This window comes from Neltuma alba, unplaced genomic scaffold, assembly GCF_004799145.2.
Source record: "Neltuma alba isolate B1F8T4 unplaced genomic scaffold, ASM479914v2 tig00011916_pilon, whole genome shotgun sequence".
NCBI lineage: Eukaryota > Viridiplantae > Streptophyta > Magnoliopsida > Fabales > Fabaceae > Neltuma > Neltuma alba.
In genome coordinates this window covers 753300-770853 of record NW_021636509.1, presented here as the reverse complement: position 1 = coordinate 770853, position 17554 = coordinate 753300, and the positions used below count along the sequence as shown (strand labels likewise).

Genomic DNA, 17554 nt, shown 5'->3' with positions numbered 1-17554 from the left:
TCCTTCGTTTATGATACTCTTCCGCAATTTTAATTTCATCAGCCATTTTTTGTCTTATCTTGTGCACATAGACATAAAATTCAGAAACCTTGATATAAAATTACTAAAATTAAATAAGGAAGTAAGTTGTTTAATTCCTACAAAAATTTAATAGTCACATATATGCAAATTATCATAGTCATCTTCTAAGCAACACAAATAGTAGTCAAATACTGTGATAAGCAACACAAATGAAGTCTTAATCCTTAGTTGCTTCCTTCAAGAAGATGTGAAGTTTCTCCCTCTTATTCTTCAGAGCCATATACATTTCCCTTGCAGTTGGCTCCTTCATAAGGAGTGTTGTGCACCAGCCAAACAGATCAAGATCATCAACAACTTCATCAACTTCATTAAGTTGCTCCATGACTCCCGCAATTGACGTCTCATAAGCACATGCTTCTTCTTCTAGCCTCCTAGCATGTGCTTCTGAAATTTCTTCATGTTCACACTAAGAATCAATTTCATTTGCTTGAGCTATCCTGCTTAGTGCATCTGCTATTTTCATAGTGGAAGTGGGTTTCTTCTTTATGGATTCACCTTTTTTTCTAACCCCTAATGAGCTATTAGGTCGACCCCCACCTGTGCTTCTACCCCCACAAATGGTTTCCTGTCTTATCACAGTGTTGCCTCCACTATTGTCATTGAATGTGACCAAATTAAACTCCCCGCTTATGCCAATTGATACCTCCAAAACTTCATCACTATCTCCAGACCCTTCTTCTATATCATCTTCAGGTACTCCTTCACTTGGAAGTGTCATGGAAGAAGGTGCCCATGACTGTGGTCTAGTTGCAACTATAGTCCCAAATAGTTGAGTCAATTCAGCTCGAAATTGAAGCCTTTTTTCTCTAAATTTCTCGTAGACTGGAACTTCCTGCACATTCAACACCAAAAATATTATACGTTATACAAAAAACGTTAACATGGGAGAAAATGCAAGCTCAAATAAAGTTAAATGATTACCACTAATTTCTTCTCCCACCAATTATCAGGGGCACTAACAATATTCTTTTCGGCATCCCACCCCAAACCTGTCTCACGAAGCAGTCTATCCTATGACTGCCACTCCTTTTGCAAGGCATCAAATTTGTTCTTAAATTGGATTTTCATATAAACTCTCCCAGTCTTTGCAGTGAAACTGTCTCCAAAACTTGCCCAAGCAGGCTTTGTCAAGCTAGTTCCTTTTCTTCCCCTTTTTTCAACTTTCTCAATGCACAAGTCAATAATGACCTTTGTGGTTCTTATATCCCACAAAGCTTTGACCTTATCTTTACTCATTATGCCATAGACGAATTACAACACTTCAGTTATCACAAGTTCAACCCAAAAAGCATGCCATTCAGTCTAGGAGATATGATATAATAGGTATAGTATTTAACAAGTATAGCTGCATGTTCTATGCCATTCATGTCAAGTTAATTGAAATACAACATTCAGGTCAAAATAACATATCCTCTGTCTCCAATAAACTGCGAATAATGACTTTCTTTTTTCCAGCAAAATGAGGTCTTATTAATAATGCAACAAGAAAGGCATGTTTAATATCAAAAGAAATAACACAAAAGCATAACTTAAAATACAAAGCAAAGAGACAAGCCAAGAATTTCGGTTAACCATTTCTAAGACATTAGAGAAAGAATAAAGTAACCTAGTAATCAAATGTGCTAGACGGATAAATAAATCTCCATACATTCCATTTGCTATAAGCTTCACAGTAGCACTTCATAAACTGGCCAAGAACCAGTCAAGACAAGTTCTGGAAAGACTTTAAATGATACCATACTTAATTCCAAAAAGTCCACAAAAGATACTTCTCATATAAAATGAAAGATGTTTTATTCTCAATTAGAAACTCGAAATACTACAGGTAAAACATATATCTCTCTAAGGATACTCAAATTCAGAATGAAAATATTTTAGGACAGAAATCAATCTAATTGACTGCTTGTTCCATAAAAGATCCATGATCATTATTCCAAACGAAGATAGGAAACCTTCACTGTATTTAGACCACACTCTCTCAGCTAATTCCTTGAATAAATAAGGTTCCTTCCAATATGGCTCCTAACCATGCAAGTGATTTGTAATTGAATTTAACTCTCCATAACCTTCATGAAAACCTCAAAAGCCTCAATATGAATATTCATATATCAAACCTGCCTATCAATTTGTCAAAAGATAAATTTTCCACTTGAAAAATCTAGGCTTCCAGTTGTCCTAGCACCTTTTGATCATCAATGATAAGCTTGATCAGTTGTGCAGATAGAGTACATTCAACAAAACAACCCCAAATATAGTCCCTTATCACTTCATGCCTAAGCAAGAGAAGGTCTAGCCAATTCTCAATACAAGAACATATTATATCTTACTCCAGGACCCAAATAAACAACCTAACCTACACAGTATACATTAAATAACCTAGGTCATAGCGCTTGTTGATCTCAAACAAAAACAAACAAAAACTAAAAAGGTTTAATGGACCAAGAGTAGGGTGAAGACAGAAAAAGAAATATTCAACTTCATAATTATATAAACAGCCTACCATGAGCTCATAAATGGAGAAGCCCCTCAGAATGAAAAAGAGTATTCGAGTGTTCTGTCTCCAAAAGCACAATCACAAAACGTTCATAAGATCAAAAAATAAGAACAATTTGAGCAACACAAGCACCCACAACCAAAAAAGAATGCTCTGTCTCTGAAACCCAGATTTCATCAACAAATTACCGTGAAACAAAGCTACACGAAAATTTGAAAATAACACAGATCTCCAGCCGCAACAAGAATTTGAAAACAAAACACATCTCTAGCCACAACCAAGATTTTTCCCATATTCGTATACATACACACACGAATGCTCTGTCTCTTATTCTCCTTTGATCAATAGATTACCATGAAACAAAAGCATCTAACAAAATCAAATGGTGTTAACTAAGCAAGCAACATATGAAGATGGGAGGAAAAAAAATAGAAGCCAATAGAAGTGAACATACCATGGTCAACCGGTGAAACCAACCTCTATTTGAAATAAAAAAACGACGGTGGGAGGAAATTTGAAAACACACCAAATACTTCGTCTCCAGCCACAACCAGCCACGAAGAAATGAAGAGCAACACAAACAAAAATAGATTTTTAAATCTGTGATGCACAGATGTTGAATGAAGATGAGGGATCAAACCACAAGCAAGGAAAATGGACAGATCGATGCAATGCATGAATGAAGAAAATGATTATTAAGAGGAGATAGCTTACCTAAAACGCTAGATCTAATTGACAGGACCAAACACGACGACCTAAGCAACTGATGATCGGACGAACTGAACACTGAAGATATCAGAAATCTGTGGATGGATCTGCAACCCAATGTGCGATCTTCTTTTGGCAAGCTGAGTAACCTTACCAGCACCGAAATTCGCAGGCTCAATGTTCTCACTGGTGGCAAGAAGATCTGTCGAGTTTCAGAAGGGGTGATGGCAAAGGAATGATATGCGAGTGTGTTCTTGGTGAAAATCCACTGTTGGTAGAGTGTGTTCTTGGTTTTTCACCATTGGGAGCCCAAAATGTAACATCCCATTTTATTTATTTATTTTATTTGTTTGGGGACTTAGTACGGGTAGTGTTATATATAAAAATTATTATAAAATAAAAGAGAAGGGAAACAATGTATTTATATGTAAAGGTTAAATAGAAAATAAGAGTCTGAAATAATTAAAGAGAGCTATGTATAAATATTTAAAGATAAATAAAAAGGGGATCAAATATTTAAAAATATATATTTAGGAAAGAATGATTTAAATTTTAAATGTACCATATCTGATAGGATTTTGATAATAATAAGAATAATAAGTTAAGATCAGATAAGAGGATGGAGTTTAAATTTTATAAATTCTACAAATACCCAAGAACCTAGTTTCTATCTCATTGGTGGCTGCCGCAACACAAACCTAAACGCTCTGTAGGTACCTTCTCCTTTGTCCTTCCCTTTCTTTTGTATTTCTTCTCTTATGTATTCCATCCTTTTGAGCCAAACCATCAGTCTGCTTGTCTCTTGTTCTATTTCTCTATTTTTTTCCACAGCAATCTTGACCAACCTTCCTTGTTCTTTCTACAATCGACAAATCACAGGCGTTGTCTTCTCTCAAAGGTATATAAACATATATTATTTCCTCTCTCACACACTCCTTATATATATATGTACACACATGTGAGCGCATATCCCCACCGCTTCCTCTCTTTCTTTTCTACAATCTTCCCACCTTCAATATGTGTTCGGTTATGTGTCGATCACTAGATACCCGTCCAATCATCAAGTTGTAGCCATATATATATATATATGTGTGTGTGTGTAGATAATTTAGTATTACATGAATGAAGTAAAACACTCATGGCGTGAGCTATGATCAAAAGGATGGAGTTCGGTAGAGTTTTCGGGGCTATATATCTATGTTTATATATATATATGAATGTTTAGAATAATTTAGTTACCTTGCCTATTTTACGTTTCAAACTTAGAATGTGAACAAATAGAATAAAACACATAACTAATGATTTTGGATTAGAGATAACTTACTCCTTTTCAGCTAGTCATTGTTTCTCTCTCCAATACATATATGTACATATACATGATATTTTCGTCTCTCAATAATTTTATATCTCCTGTAGGAAAAATATATATAATAATAATAGATTTGAGTAGATTATATACAAGATCATCTCTTGTCCTATAATTGATTTAAAAGAAGAAAATCTATAATAGATAATTAAATAGGTATAAATTATCCACAGGTTTTACTAAATATATTTCAAAATCTATACCTATTTAGTTATGAAAATAATCATTATCAATATACAACATCAATCTAGTTTATAAGCAAAAATCTGAAGGTTTGGAAAGTTCTAAAAGAATTCAAGACCTTCATATAATTTACTATTATAGTGAACTAATTAAATTAGGAAGCAATATGAATTTAAAAGAAGATTTATATTTCCAGCGATAAATTATAAGACATTGGGATAACTTTGGAGAAACTTTGGTACAGGTCTAGGATAGACTTTTAATAGTTCTGAGCTATAGATATTAATATTATCGTATGTATGTGATTTTTGTAGCCTCTCACGGAGAGCCTTGGTTGTTGAAATTTCTATTTAACTACTTGTGGCTAGAGAATAACAGGTAATGTGGATTTCTACCTACTTTACTTGCTAGTGACTCCTATGAGTCCTTTAGGAATATGGAATCTTTGGAGACATGTCTTTATCGTTTTGAGAAAAGATTTGCTAGGAATCATGAAAAATTCTTCTGGAGCCAAAAACCAGCCTTGTGAGATGATTTTCTTTTATTTTGCAAATGACCCATAGTTGAGTCTTACTATATCATAATTAGTTTTCTTGGTTGTTTTTGATGCATGCTAGGTTATATGTCGTAATGCTACATATTGTGATCCTTGAGATCTGATCCTATGAACTACTATACTATATGCCATTGTTGTGATATTTTATGATTATAAAATTAATTGTGGAAAATAAATATGGTGGAGGATTGATGGGATATGGTGTGACATTGTGACCACGTGGTAGGCCGCTATATGGCGCTCTATGGCTGGCCCATACTACCAGGGCAGTAACCCTTGGCTTGCGACACTCCAGAGGTATCCTGGGCAGTAACCCCTTTCTGGAGGAACCCATGGCCCTTGTGTGCTTTGTCGACTTTGGCCGGTCTGCATCACACTTGTGGAAAGCTTGCGAGAGTCAGTTATGACGTGGGTAGCAATTAGCCCATAGGTTCAGTCGGCAGTTATGAGGAGGTTATAAGGTGGAACTGGAAAGTTAATATATTATGATAATATGACAATTATGATGTATTTTATTTAATTCGAATATGATGATACAATGTGATCTTAAATGATATGCTTATTGCTTGCTATCCATATGCTGTTAGTAACTATTGATTTTGAACTGTTAGTCATACCTGGCATCTTGTAAGGGTACTAGTAGGTAAGGTGGGTAGGATTTATGTTACTGAGACTGTGGTCTCATTCCGTTACTTCATCAATTTTAGGTGAGAGCAGCAGGGGAGATGCAGCGAGGAAGGCACTGTAAGCGTGAGGTCACTTACACTAGTGACTGCGCTTCGATTCTAGAATTTATGTTTGGTTTATGTTTAATTGCCACCTAGAAGCCATGATGTTCTTTAGACTATTAGTGGCTTATTTTGGACTTGTTATTACTACTAGACTGTTTTGCTTCTTTAGCTATGGATACTTGTATTGATTTCTCTAAGGGCCTTAGACCCACAGCTGAACATTGCGGCAATTGCATCTGAATAAGTGGGTCATTTAGTGATGCTTTTCTTGTGATTTATTTTATATAATGTCTATGATAACCAGGTATATGGGATATTACAATTAGGCGAAGAAGAAGTAAGTATGATATTTTCTTTTTATAACCATGATATGTGCTTGGGTAGGGTATTTCTTTTTATATATCATGGTTATTCAGCGAACTGAAAAGAAAGTTAGGATTCTTCTTTTATGTACCTTAGTAAACATACGCATGTGCTACTTGTATATTTAAGTATGGCATAGTTTTATGTGGGATATTACAAGAAACACCTCACCAGCACCGAAATTCCTGAGGGGTAAACAATCTCACCGGTGGCAAGAAATTTTTAGAATTTCAGAAGGGGCGACAACATTGGAAGAATGGGTAGAATAGTAGAAGAGGCAAAGTAATTTTCGTGCATTTTCACTGTTGGAGCCTCTGACAGGAGTAATTATTACTCCAACGACCATATTTTCATTCTTCGGAGGCGAGAATTTTCAACTTATTCAAAAACCATGGTTTGGCTGGCCAAAACCAACGTTTTTGCTGAAACTATGGTTTTTTTTTTTTAAAAAAAGGTGTTTGGCAATCAGCCTCCCTAAACCATGGTTTTGAGCCCAGAAGCACTTTTGGAGCAATTACCAAACACCCCCCCTCAGTTTTGAATCAGAGGATGCTACTCATAGGTGAAAAGTTTATTCCTAAATATTTTTTTGCCAACATTTAGTCTTAAATATAAGTCGCTTGTAGGGTAATTTATGACTTTTTATCTTTTGATTTTATCCTTATTGAATACAATAAAGAAAATAGATAAGAGAAAATGTACAACATATTCTTTAGCATGCGAGAATGAGGTAAAAGTGATTTACGTAAAGGAATAGAGTGGTAATTCGAAATTCCAAAACTTAAGGGCTTGTTGGTTTCTTGTTTTGAGAACAATTTTTTGTTTTAAAAAATAAAATAAAAAAATTCTCTCATAATTTATTTTCAGACGATATGACTTAACAAGTTTATCAATTTTATCAATAGTATGTTTTTTATTTTCTATTCTCAAAACTTATATTAAAAAATCTATTTTATAAAAGTATTCTGAAAACAAGAAACCAAAAACAAAACAAACAAGCACTAAAAGCTCCAAACAAGCCTATTTGTTTGTGCACGGCTTTTTAACCAAAATGCTACAAACAGTAAAATGCTACAAACAGTAAAATCATAACCAAAATACTGCACTTTTAAAGTATTTACTAATATATTACACTTAAAATCATTTCTTGGCATAAACGACTTCAAAAGTTGCTCTTGGTGCGAATGATTTTACTTTTTTCCTATCATGCAAGAATCTTTGCCAATTTAAATAATATAAGTTTAAAAGATTTTATAAATTATTTAAATTTATATTTCAAAACTTTTAAACACTTCTTTATTACAAATATTTATAAACATATCTAGTTAAATATATATTTATTAAAAAAATTTAGTTAAAGTTTTAATCAAATATTTTATGTTTGCTTTAACTGAATGAAATTAATGTAACTATAAAAATATAATTTAGGAATTTATTAGAATCAAAAGTAAACTAGTAAATAAATTTTATTTTAATATAAATTTTAGTTAAAAATAATATTTTTAGAATCTTTTTAGAATACCCCTACTAATAGTGTTAACTAATTGGACTAAACTGTGTGTTTTTAAAATAGAGGGAAGATCTATGTAATTGATGCAATCTAGAAGAATAGTCAGAGTATTTTACTCTTGATGCAAAACACTCATATCATGACATATCATCACCAATTAAAAAATGCGGCATAGCAGATAGCATGAAAAAAGCAAAATAAAAAAAAAAGAAATTATGAGTGCCCTTCATTCACTTCAATTTTTCATTACTTACATCTTAAAACAATATAACATATGATAGTTTTACTGTCAAAATAAGAGGCACCTAATTTAGAAAGAGTACAAATATTCTAGATTGTTGAACCCACGACTCATGTCCTAAAAATTAGAATAATGAAATATTAACTCATCAAGGGTAGTATGGATGAAAAGTCAAATTCTATATCATAGCTGCAAATTTTTTAAAAGAAAAAATAGAAGAGAAACAACAAACCCACATCAGCAGTAAAAGAGCTTGTCAAGTTTTTGGAAGCAAGAGTGAAAAAATAACAGAGCAAAAAAATAATGAAAATGGAGCAAGTGAGAAGAAGAAGAGAGAGCTCAGATTTTAGAGACTTAGTAAGAGGAGAAGAAGAAGAGAAAGCAATATGTTATATATAAAACCATATATGATGTTGTGGCCTCACAGGAAGGGAATGGGATTCTCGCGTGCATAGTGTCAGAGATTCTTGCATGCAAAATTGGCAGAGATTCTCACATGGGGAGTGACTAGGAAAAAAGTAAAATCGTTCTTGGCGTGAATGATTTTACTTTTTTATTTAAAAAAATTCAAAAAGTAAAATCATTCATGTCAAGAACGACTTTTGAAGTCGTTGATGCCAAAAATAACTTCTGTGTAATTTGAAAGTCATTCTTCCCAAGAATGATTTTAAGTGTAGTATTTTGATATATAATTTTACTGTTTATAGCATATTGGTAAAAAAAGCCATTTGTGCACAATTAGCTGTAAGTTTAATATCCATTATAATTCTTGTGAGTCAGTATTGAGATTTAAGTTATAATACTTTTGGTCTTTAATATCAGAGTTAGTTGGTTAATTTGAATAGATTAAAAAAATTAGTTAAATTAGTTATTTGTAATAAATAGGTGTTGTCCTTACTAATCGTGTATATTAGCTAGAATTATCATGTAATGAAATTTTCAACATGTGTAACTACTACAAGAATTATTTTAAAAATAGATAAATATAAAAGATAAATTTGATTATAATTTTATATTCAAAATCAAATTAAAAATTAAACTAGCTCTTATATTAAGGGTTAAACTAGCTCTTATATTAAGTATGATGTAACTGTCCTGAGCGACTAACCCGTAACTCGAACTGGCCCGCGTCCAGTGAAAGTTTGCCCCGCCCAAAACATCCCATAATGGGCTTAAATTAAACAGGCGGGTCGAAGAAATAAACGGCTACGGGGCAGCCCGCCCGTGCAATAGTCTATGTGTGTATATATGTTTTAAATTTTTTCTATGTTCTCAACCAAACTCTTCCACTCTTGCTCTCCTAATTCCATCTCAGCTTCTCTTCGTTGGTGCCACTCCTCCCCTGACCTAGCACTGGCAGCGACGACGGCCGACCAGCGAGAGAAGGGAAGAAGCTCACACCTCATCACAGGCCACGTCGTCGGGCCGTCACACCTCCTCAGCCACAGCGTCCAGCAGTCACGGCGTCCCCGATCTAATCTCTTCTACTCCTCAGGCCTCATCTAGCTCGTGGCTCGTGAAGCTCGTCGCTCATTCAAGGAGCTTCAAGCTTGTTCCAACGTTGGGCGTGGGTGCTGTTATAGTTCCTCTTTGGCGAGGTAAGCGTCCTGTTCCTCTATTCTACTGAGGGAGTGGAATTTCTGGGACCTTAATTTTTTCAATGTTTGGGAATAGAGTGCTTGGTTTCTGAATTTCTCAAATTTCTGTTTGGATAGCTTTTATTCTCGGACTTAATAGTTCTCTCAAGTCTCAACCATCTTCACGAGTTCTGCATTACCCAAGCATGTAAGAGAGAGGCGAGTGAACCCGTCTTCAATGCATTTGTGCTTGGTCCCTGTTCCTCTTTCGATTTTTGCTTATTTCCAGAGCATTTGAACCATTTGTATTTGTGTTTTTGTTTTGTTTTGTTTTGTTTTTTTAAATTTTCGATGTACCGAAGCAAGAGTAAAAGAGTTTAATAATGAAACTATTTTCCAAGTTGTTGTTGAATGACTGGTTGTATCTTAAAGCGTGAATAGATGCTTATTTTGACGTTGATGCTTACTCATATTTATCATAAGCTAGATTCAATTATACTTGCAGCTATAAGGTTCAATTTGAACTGTTTTTATTTCTGACATGTTTGTGCTTATCATAATAATTTGAATGAGGTGGTGGGTCTGACGGAGTTGATCTTTTGTGTAATGCAAAAAACTAAGTATAAAGCAATCAGTTGCAACGATAGGGAATGAGTCAGTTTTTTTCCCCAAAAACATGAAAAAAACTAAACTGGCTGCCCATGCCCATTTAAGCCCACACGGATTTCACCCGGCCCCTTTACTACGGGCTTAAACAGGCATGGGCTAACCTTTTATCATTAATAATTTAGCAGTTCCTGCATCATAATTTTATCAAGTAAACATCGCTAGGTGTGATACATGATAAAATTAATCAACAAATAGATAAGCCAGTCTGGCAATAAGCGTCCGCTTATTTTTGGAAATTGACAGTTTTTAAACAAAAGATCTTAACATTTGGACTTGCCTTTCTGACGGAAAATCTGCTTAATATTAATTTCAACACTTCCAGGATGGAGGTTGTTTTGGCAGCATCTTCTGTTGATGCCGATGTTGGCTGCTGGGACCTTCATTCAGGGGCTGAGCAGCTGCGCTATAAAACTTGTGCCTCCACACCTCATGGCCTCACTAGTGTGGGCAGTCGCTTCCTTGCATCTTCCCAGATCCGAGATTCCTCTGCCAATGCTGGTCTGGTTCTCTATTGGTCTTGGTCCAAGGTCTTTCTTCTTTATTGCATTTCATACATTTCAAGTTGTTTGAAACTTTTCCTTCTTTTTTTTTTTTAAATAATAATAATCTGATTTTTACCAATGTATTTATTTGGATGACTAATAGTGATTAACATGTCATTGCCTATGGCTCAGCCTCAAGTAGAAGCCAAGAGCTTTCCAGCTGAGCCAATCAGGCCTCTTGCTGCTAATCATCCAGGCACTTATATAGCTGGTGGAGGTTTATCGGGTGATATATACTTTTGGGAGGTATAGTAACTCTTTGATGAGACCTCATATAGTAAATGTCTTCTGGAATTAGGTGGGGAAGATATGGATTGAAAATGAAAATTCAGTTTCTGTTGCTTTTTAACTTTATTGACATCATGTTTTGTTTTTCAGGTTGAAACTGGCAGGTTGCTTAAGAAGTGGCATGCTCATTATAGGGCTGTAACTTGCCTAGTATTTTCTGAGGATGACTCACTACTAGTATCTGGTTCAGAAGATGGATGTGTACGAGTTTGGTCCTTGTTCACGTACGTAATTCTCATCTTTCCTCTCCATTTTCTCCATTTTTGCATTTTCTATGAGTAATTTTGTCATATATTCCACTTTCAGGATATTTGATGATTTGAAAAGGCAGGAAGCAGGTAATCGTTATGAGCATAGTTTTTCAGAGCACACCTTACCAGTAACTGACATTGTAATTGGCTATGGAGGATGTAGTGCAATTATAATTTCTGCTGCAGAGGATAGGACCTGTAAGGTTTGGTTTGCTTTTTTTCAATTTTGTTGTCTTTTTTAGGGTATCAAGTTAGTTAAGTAATAAGATGTATCAAATTAGGAAAAATATTTATTCTCTGCAGCTTGAATGACCAAGATCCTCCTCTTTTGAAACTTTATTCTCTGCAGCTTGAATGACCAAGATCCTTCTCTTTTGAAACTTTATTATGTATTTCTTGAGGTTTTGCATGCTTAGGAGTTATAATTCATAATTTTCACGTGCCAAAGCAAGAAATGCTTCATAATATAGGGTGACTTGTTCTGAAAGCTCGCAAAATAATCCTCTACTGTCTCAAATTAAAGGTTATGAGGGTCTGTGTTATTACTCATTTAAAGTGGATGGACTCTAATTTGCTCTGTTAGACCTGTGTCCGTTGTTCTCTATATTTAACAAAATTGATATTGAGGCCATTTCATTGTATATATTTGGTTTCTTTGTTGTTTGGTGTGTTCTCACATTAATTGGCTGTGACTTCTTGGCGTCTATGTTTTTCTCTTAAATATTGTTTTCTGATATAGCAGTGCTGTCATTTTGATTCGAGTATTTATTTATTTATTTTGGTAAGGTTTGGAGCTTATCTCGAGGAACACTACTAAGAAATATAGTATTCCCTTCAATAATTGATGCAATTGCATTGGATCCTGCTGAACACGTCTTTTATGCTGGCAGTAGAGATGGAAAAATATTTATTGCCGCACTTAACACTGAAAAGATCTTTAGTCATAATCATGAGATGCATATCCTCGGTTCATTCTCTAATCACAGGTTAGTTCTTCTCTTCTAAGCACACATATTTTGAAACATTGACCTTGCTATTAGTGCTTTACTCGTATTTTCTCCTTCATGCTCTCAACCCTTCACGTTTGCCTTACTTTTGGTAGTTTGTTTTCTATTTGCCATGATATTTTTCCTCATGTAAATCATGGTGAAGCATTTGCAAACTTGTCTCGTCTGCACACGTGCTTCATGATTGGGCTGAAATTTAGGTTTTTCCTTAGGTTGGTGCTCAAATTGCTAGGAGCACCTTCTTTGAGCCTATATTTGATAATTTAGTTGGCCAGAGTCAGTGATGTACTCTTTTCCATTGCAAAAAATTTGTACATTGGCTTCTGACAGGGCATGGTAGTTTGACTTCTTCACCAGTGGACAGTGTATAGCCTGTTAGTTCAACATGATGAGTATGCCTGATTATTGACATTAGATTTTATTTATCTTGAATTCCTTATCATGGATCTTATTCGTGACGTGTTAGAACCTATAACAAAACAAGTCATGCCCCTTAGCTTGGAAGTTTGAGTTTTTCATTAAAATAGTTTATTAACATGGTATCATAGCCTCTGTGATCTATGCAATCAGAAGTATGATCCTTGCTGTTCCTATGATCATTGAATTAAAATTCCTGTGCAAATTACGGTGTCTTTGCTTTGTCCATGAGTCTAAAGGCTTACGCATGATGGTGTATGACAGATAGTGATAGAATCAATCCTGGATCTTCACTTAACGCATTAGAATCAAGCTAAATAGTCGTTGATTTTGAACAAACATGTGCTTGGTCTATTAACCTGCTTTTTCCCCTTCCTTCAACAGCAAAGCAGTTACTTGCTTAACATATAGTGCAAGTGAGAATTTGTTAATCTCTGGATCAGAAGACGGAATGGTTCGGGTTTGGAATGCAAAAACACATAATTTTGTCCGCATGTTCAAACATGCAAAAGGTTAGTGTTCAATACATTTTAGTTATGATATTTTCTCGTCTATCATATACTGCTATATACAGAATAAGCTCATGACTTTTTCGATCGCTGTATGTATTGGAACTCAATGATAAATATAAGTCTTGATACATGTGATGCAAGAGTGCATGTGACATTTTGCACTGTGTGGGAATCAAACAATGTCAATTTTGATGTTAATCTGCTGGGAATATTGCAGGGCCTGTGAATAATATTGTCGTTGTTAGAAAAGAGCTTGACTCAAGCAAGCATATGTCTTCAACTTTACAATCGGGCTCAAGAAAGCAGGGATCTTTAGTACCACCTCCATTGGAGAAATACACAAATGAAGATTCAGAAGTTCAGACCATTGTTAGCCTTCACGATGACAGGAGCGATACGGATGTTTCATACATGTCTTGTCGGGCCATATTTAATCAAATCAAGGAATTTCAGGTTTGTTGCGCATCGATATATTCTCGTCATTTGGCAATTTTTTTTATTTATTTTGGGGTAAAATACCGGCATTTAATTTTCTAACTTGGATAAGATCTCTGTCTTTAACCGTTTAAACCAGAATCGGGGCTCCTCTGCCTCTGAAATGGAGATGGAGAGGCTAAAAGCAGATCACAAGAGGTCCGCCCAGATGGTTGACCGATTTAAGAAAATGTATGAAGATTTGCAAGACTTCTATGAGGACGACTTCCTGAGAAGTGGTCAAACAAAACCTGGCAACTAGATCGCTTTATTTTCTTGCTTGCCCTGCTCAAATTTACCCTTCCGAAGTAGTTTTTTTTTTAACGAGACGTATAAATTTTAACCCTCGAGGCTTGGGTTGTATTTATTTATTTATTTTAAAGTTCTTTCAAAAATATGAAATTATTAAATACAAACGTAACACGAGCACAAATATCCCCGTGTTTGAGAGAGAGAAAGGGGGAGAGGGTGTTTGTATGTCTTCCAAGTTCTAATGAGAAAGCAGCAATCTACAACTGAATGCCTGGTTTAATTGGGAAGGGAGCTATGTCAGTTTAACCATATGTCTCAGGAGTTCGAATATGAGGATGCAGCAGTGTTAGCGTTAGTGGCAGAGCTTCTCACCCAAAAGAATTCCAACCTCCCTCGTTAAAATCCGAGTTAGTTTGGCCTCAATGAAAGTCCCTGGATATGAAACAATCTCTGGACGCCGAATAGCCTTGGTTTTAAAACAACTGTTTTACTATACAAGATAAAAACGAATACTCATTTAGTGAAGATTGTCGCTGTTCCTATTGGATATCTTGTTTATTTTTTTTTGGTTGTTACTAAGTATAGGTATTTTTCTATTCGTATTAGAGCTAATTTTGTTTGAAATGCTATCAAGGCACTAATTATAGTTATATTTTTTAGTGGAATTTTAATCTTAGCCACATTATAAGGCAACAGTTTTTTGTTTTTTTTTTGCCGGAACCAATTCTCATTGGACTATATATTTTTTATTGATCATAGCGTTCTGTTAGTTTGCATTATTGAGCTTGTATTAGAAGAATATTTCATCAACTAACGAATCATTAAATTGATATATTTATTGAGGCCCAGTTTCTAGGGCGAATTATTGAAGCCCATTTTAATGACCAACCATATCCATATTACTCATTTCATTTATTCCCTTGTTTTTACCTAAAATCTAATGATAAATCACTTTCCCTTTCGAGAAAAAGATCTAAATTACATAATTTTTACTTTTATTTTAAAATTTAACTTTTCCTGAAATTGAAAAATATGATGCTGGTTCCCGAAAGGGGAGCTGTGAATCATATATGGAGTACTATTTATATAACATAGGAAGGATTGCAAATGCCTGCATTAAAAATTCGAATAGTTGAACAATTAATCAATTTTTAACTTTGATATTAAATGTCATTTTGATGAAGAAATTATTTGAAAAAATGACACAAAAAGAATTTATATTATTTTCAACAGTCAGAATGCAGTGACCTAGCTGAAATAAAGAAAAAAAATTTACACGGCATTTTTATCTAATTTTAAGATTTTTATTATGATTTTTCTATTAACTTACGTACTTTTTTATTAATTTTAATTTTAAAAATTATTTTTATTTGTACTTTCATATTTTGGAAAAAAATATTATTTTTATATCATCTGTGTATTTTGGAATATAATACTTGTATAGCTAGGTTAATGTATGTCATGCTAGATATGAAATGAAAATCACACTAAGTTGTATAGTTCAGTAGCTATACAGAAGCACTGGTTGAAAAAAGAAAAAAAGAAAAAAAAGAAGCTATATAGAAGGGAGGGATACCTGATTTTTAAAAAAATTAAAAATAATTTATTTACAAATGTATAATCTTACAACAAAAATAAATATCATTAAAATAAACTTGAAATATTTTAGTAAGCTTTACTTTTTGTGATCAGAAAAGAATTTATATGCATGTCTTTTACAGTAGAAAAAAAATAGTACAATAATTTAAACATACATTGAGGAATAAGAAATTAAGTTACACAAAAATTAATTATGAAAATTGCTTAGATTTGCTAAGTTGAAGAATGTAATTGGTCAGAATCAAAGAAAACAACTCGCCCATAGCATTATTTTGAAGAAGTTGACAAGATTTAACTTAATTTGTTATGTTATGAAAAAGGTAGACATTCTGTATGGGGACGCCCCAACATCAATGATCAATGAGTTTTTATTTATAAAAAGAAGCAAAAAAAATTACAATTGAGGATCTCAACTAAACAATATTTACAATGAAGAATATTTTAAATTAAAATGATCTTAAAGTGGTCAAACCCAAAATTTAATTTACTTTTTTTGAACCATTTTATTACTATGAAAGAATTTAAAAATTTAGAGCTTTATGTACTTTTCCAGTCTTTAATATATGACCTAATTGTTAAGTTAATTTTCGTCCTAAATATAAGACCTATTTCTTATATTTATCAATTTTTTTCTAAATTATCATATGGATACTCCATCAACCATAATCAAGTAAGTGAGAGAGGGAGGATATTAAGAAAGATGATTATAGTATTTTAGGAAAACTATGTCATATTTCTTATAATTAACTAGCTTACCTAACTTCTTTAATCTAATCAAATTAGTTAAATAAGTCTTATATTAAGGACTGGAGGAGTATAAGCAATGTTTTCATATCCACGCCGGAGCATTGAATTGGTCAAGACACCGGTTAATTGGATCATGATCACAGTGAGTTACATCGATGCAATGGTTGTGCTTAATATAAAAGCTATATAACTAATTTAAAGAGATTAAATAAATTAATTAAGTTAATTATTTGTAACAAATATGTGTTGATTCCTAAATTATTCCATTTAATACTACCTCTTGGTCAAAACCACTAACAATCAATAAAGGATATTTTGGATAAAACATTGTAAATTTGGAAGACAAAGTGGATTGAGCTCTTATTTAATTAGGACTAAATTCAACCCCTCAACTAGCTCTTACATTTTTAGTAACATGGGTAGTAATATTTTTCAAATAATGCATATGCAGAAAATAATTTAAACAGTGTTTATTCATATACATGTTACCCAAATATGTCTTATAATATCTATGCACATGAGTCTCATAAGTGCCCAACTTAAATATTATATATTGTCTATTACAAATAACCAAAATGATCAAGTATGTCAAATTAATTGTTAGTTATTGAAGTGAGAAAAATGAAATATAATGAATTAAAAGCGTTTAATTATTATTTTAACACCTGCGCTTGAAGCAGTTGATGTAAAAGCAAAACCATGTGACGTATGGATTCTGATCTATTAATCCAACAAATAATCATAATTTATGGAGAAAATCAACAAAGCTTTATAGTGTAAACAAAACTAATCGTATCCAGATTTCAGATCATCCCAATATTTAATTTCCATTATATATATATTTATGATGACATATTATTATATATATGTATACGCCTTCAGACTCGACCCTAATGATTGTCTGTGTTTCAAGCTGAGGATTCAATATCGGCCACAGATACAAAGAACCAAACCCTAATAATGGTGATCCCAGTCACTCTCAGCAT

General features: G+C 33.6%; 2 protein-coding genes across 3 annotated transcripts; one reads left to right on the top strand and one right to left on the bottom strand.

Annotated features, from left to right (window-relative positions):
* Window positions 1-238: 238 nt before the first annotated feature.
* On the bottom strand, window positions 239-1317 carry LOC114719479 (uncharacterized). Its single transcript, XM_028904991.1, has 3 exons — window positions 1156-1317; window positions 590-913; window positions 239-487 (listed from the first exon to the last, which is right to left on the bottom strand). Exons 1-3 carry the CDS (start codon window positions 1315-1317, stop codon window positions 239-241), a joined length of 735 nt encoding a protein of 244 aa, XP_028760824.1.
* An 8204-nt stretch (window positions 1318-9521) lies between these two features.
* On the top strand, window positions 9522-14249 carry LOC114719395 (protein ROOT INITIATION DEFECTIVE 3). Of its 2 annotated transcripts, XM_028904867.1 has the most exons (10): window positions 9522-9831; window positions 9949-10029; window positions 10802-11006; window positions 11154-11267; window positions 11400-11533; window positions 11616-11763; window positions 12347-12546; window positions 13369-13496; window positions 13714-13949; window positions 14071-14249. In XM_028904867.1, exons 3-10 carry the CDS (start codon window positions 10803-10805, stop codon window positions 14230-14232), a joined length of 1326 nt encoding a protein of 441 aa, XP_028760700.1. In that variant the 5' UTR covers window positions 9522-9831; window positions 9949-10029; window position 10802; the 3' UTR covers window positions 14233-14249. The 2 variants fall into 2 exon arrangements, with proteins under 2 accessions (XP_028760700.1, XP_028760699.1); XM_028904866.1 differs by lacking the exon at window positions 9949-10029.
* Window positions 14250-17554: the final 3305 nt, after the last annotated feature.

Bases quoted from the DNA above. Each gene is read 5' to 3' on its own strand.
- LOC114719479 (XM_028904991.1), bottom strand. From the start codon at position 1,317: ATGAGTAAAGATAAGGTCAAAGCTTTGTGGGATATAAGAACCACAAAG. The intron at 914-1,155 runs GTTTATATGAAA...TTGAATGTGCAG, and splicing joins TCACTGCAAAGACTGGGAGA to GAAGTTCCAGTCTACGAGAA. The intron at 488-589 runs GTTAGAAAAAAA...ATTGATTCTTAG, and splicing joins GACCTAATAGCTCATTAGGG to TGTGAACATGAAGAAATTTC.
- LOC114719395 (XM_028904866.1), top strand. From the start codon at position 10,803: ATGGAGGTTGTTTTGGCAGCATCTTCTGTTGATGCCGATGTTGGCTGC. The intron at 11,764-12,346 runs GTTTGGTTTGCT...TATTTTGGTAAG, and splicing joins CAGAGGATAGGACCTGTAAG to GTTTGGAGCTTATCTCGAGG. The intron at 13,497-13,713 runs GTTAGTGTTCAA...GGAATATTGCAG, and splicing joins CATGTTCAAACATGCAAAAG to GGCCTGTGAATAATATTGTC.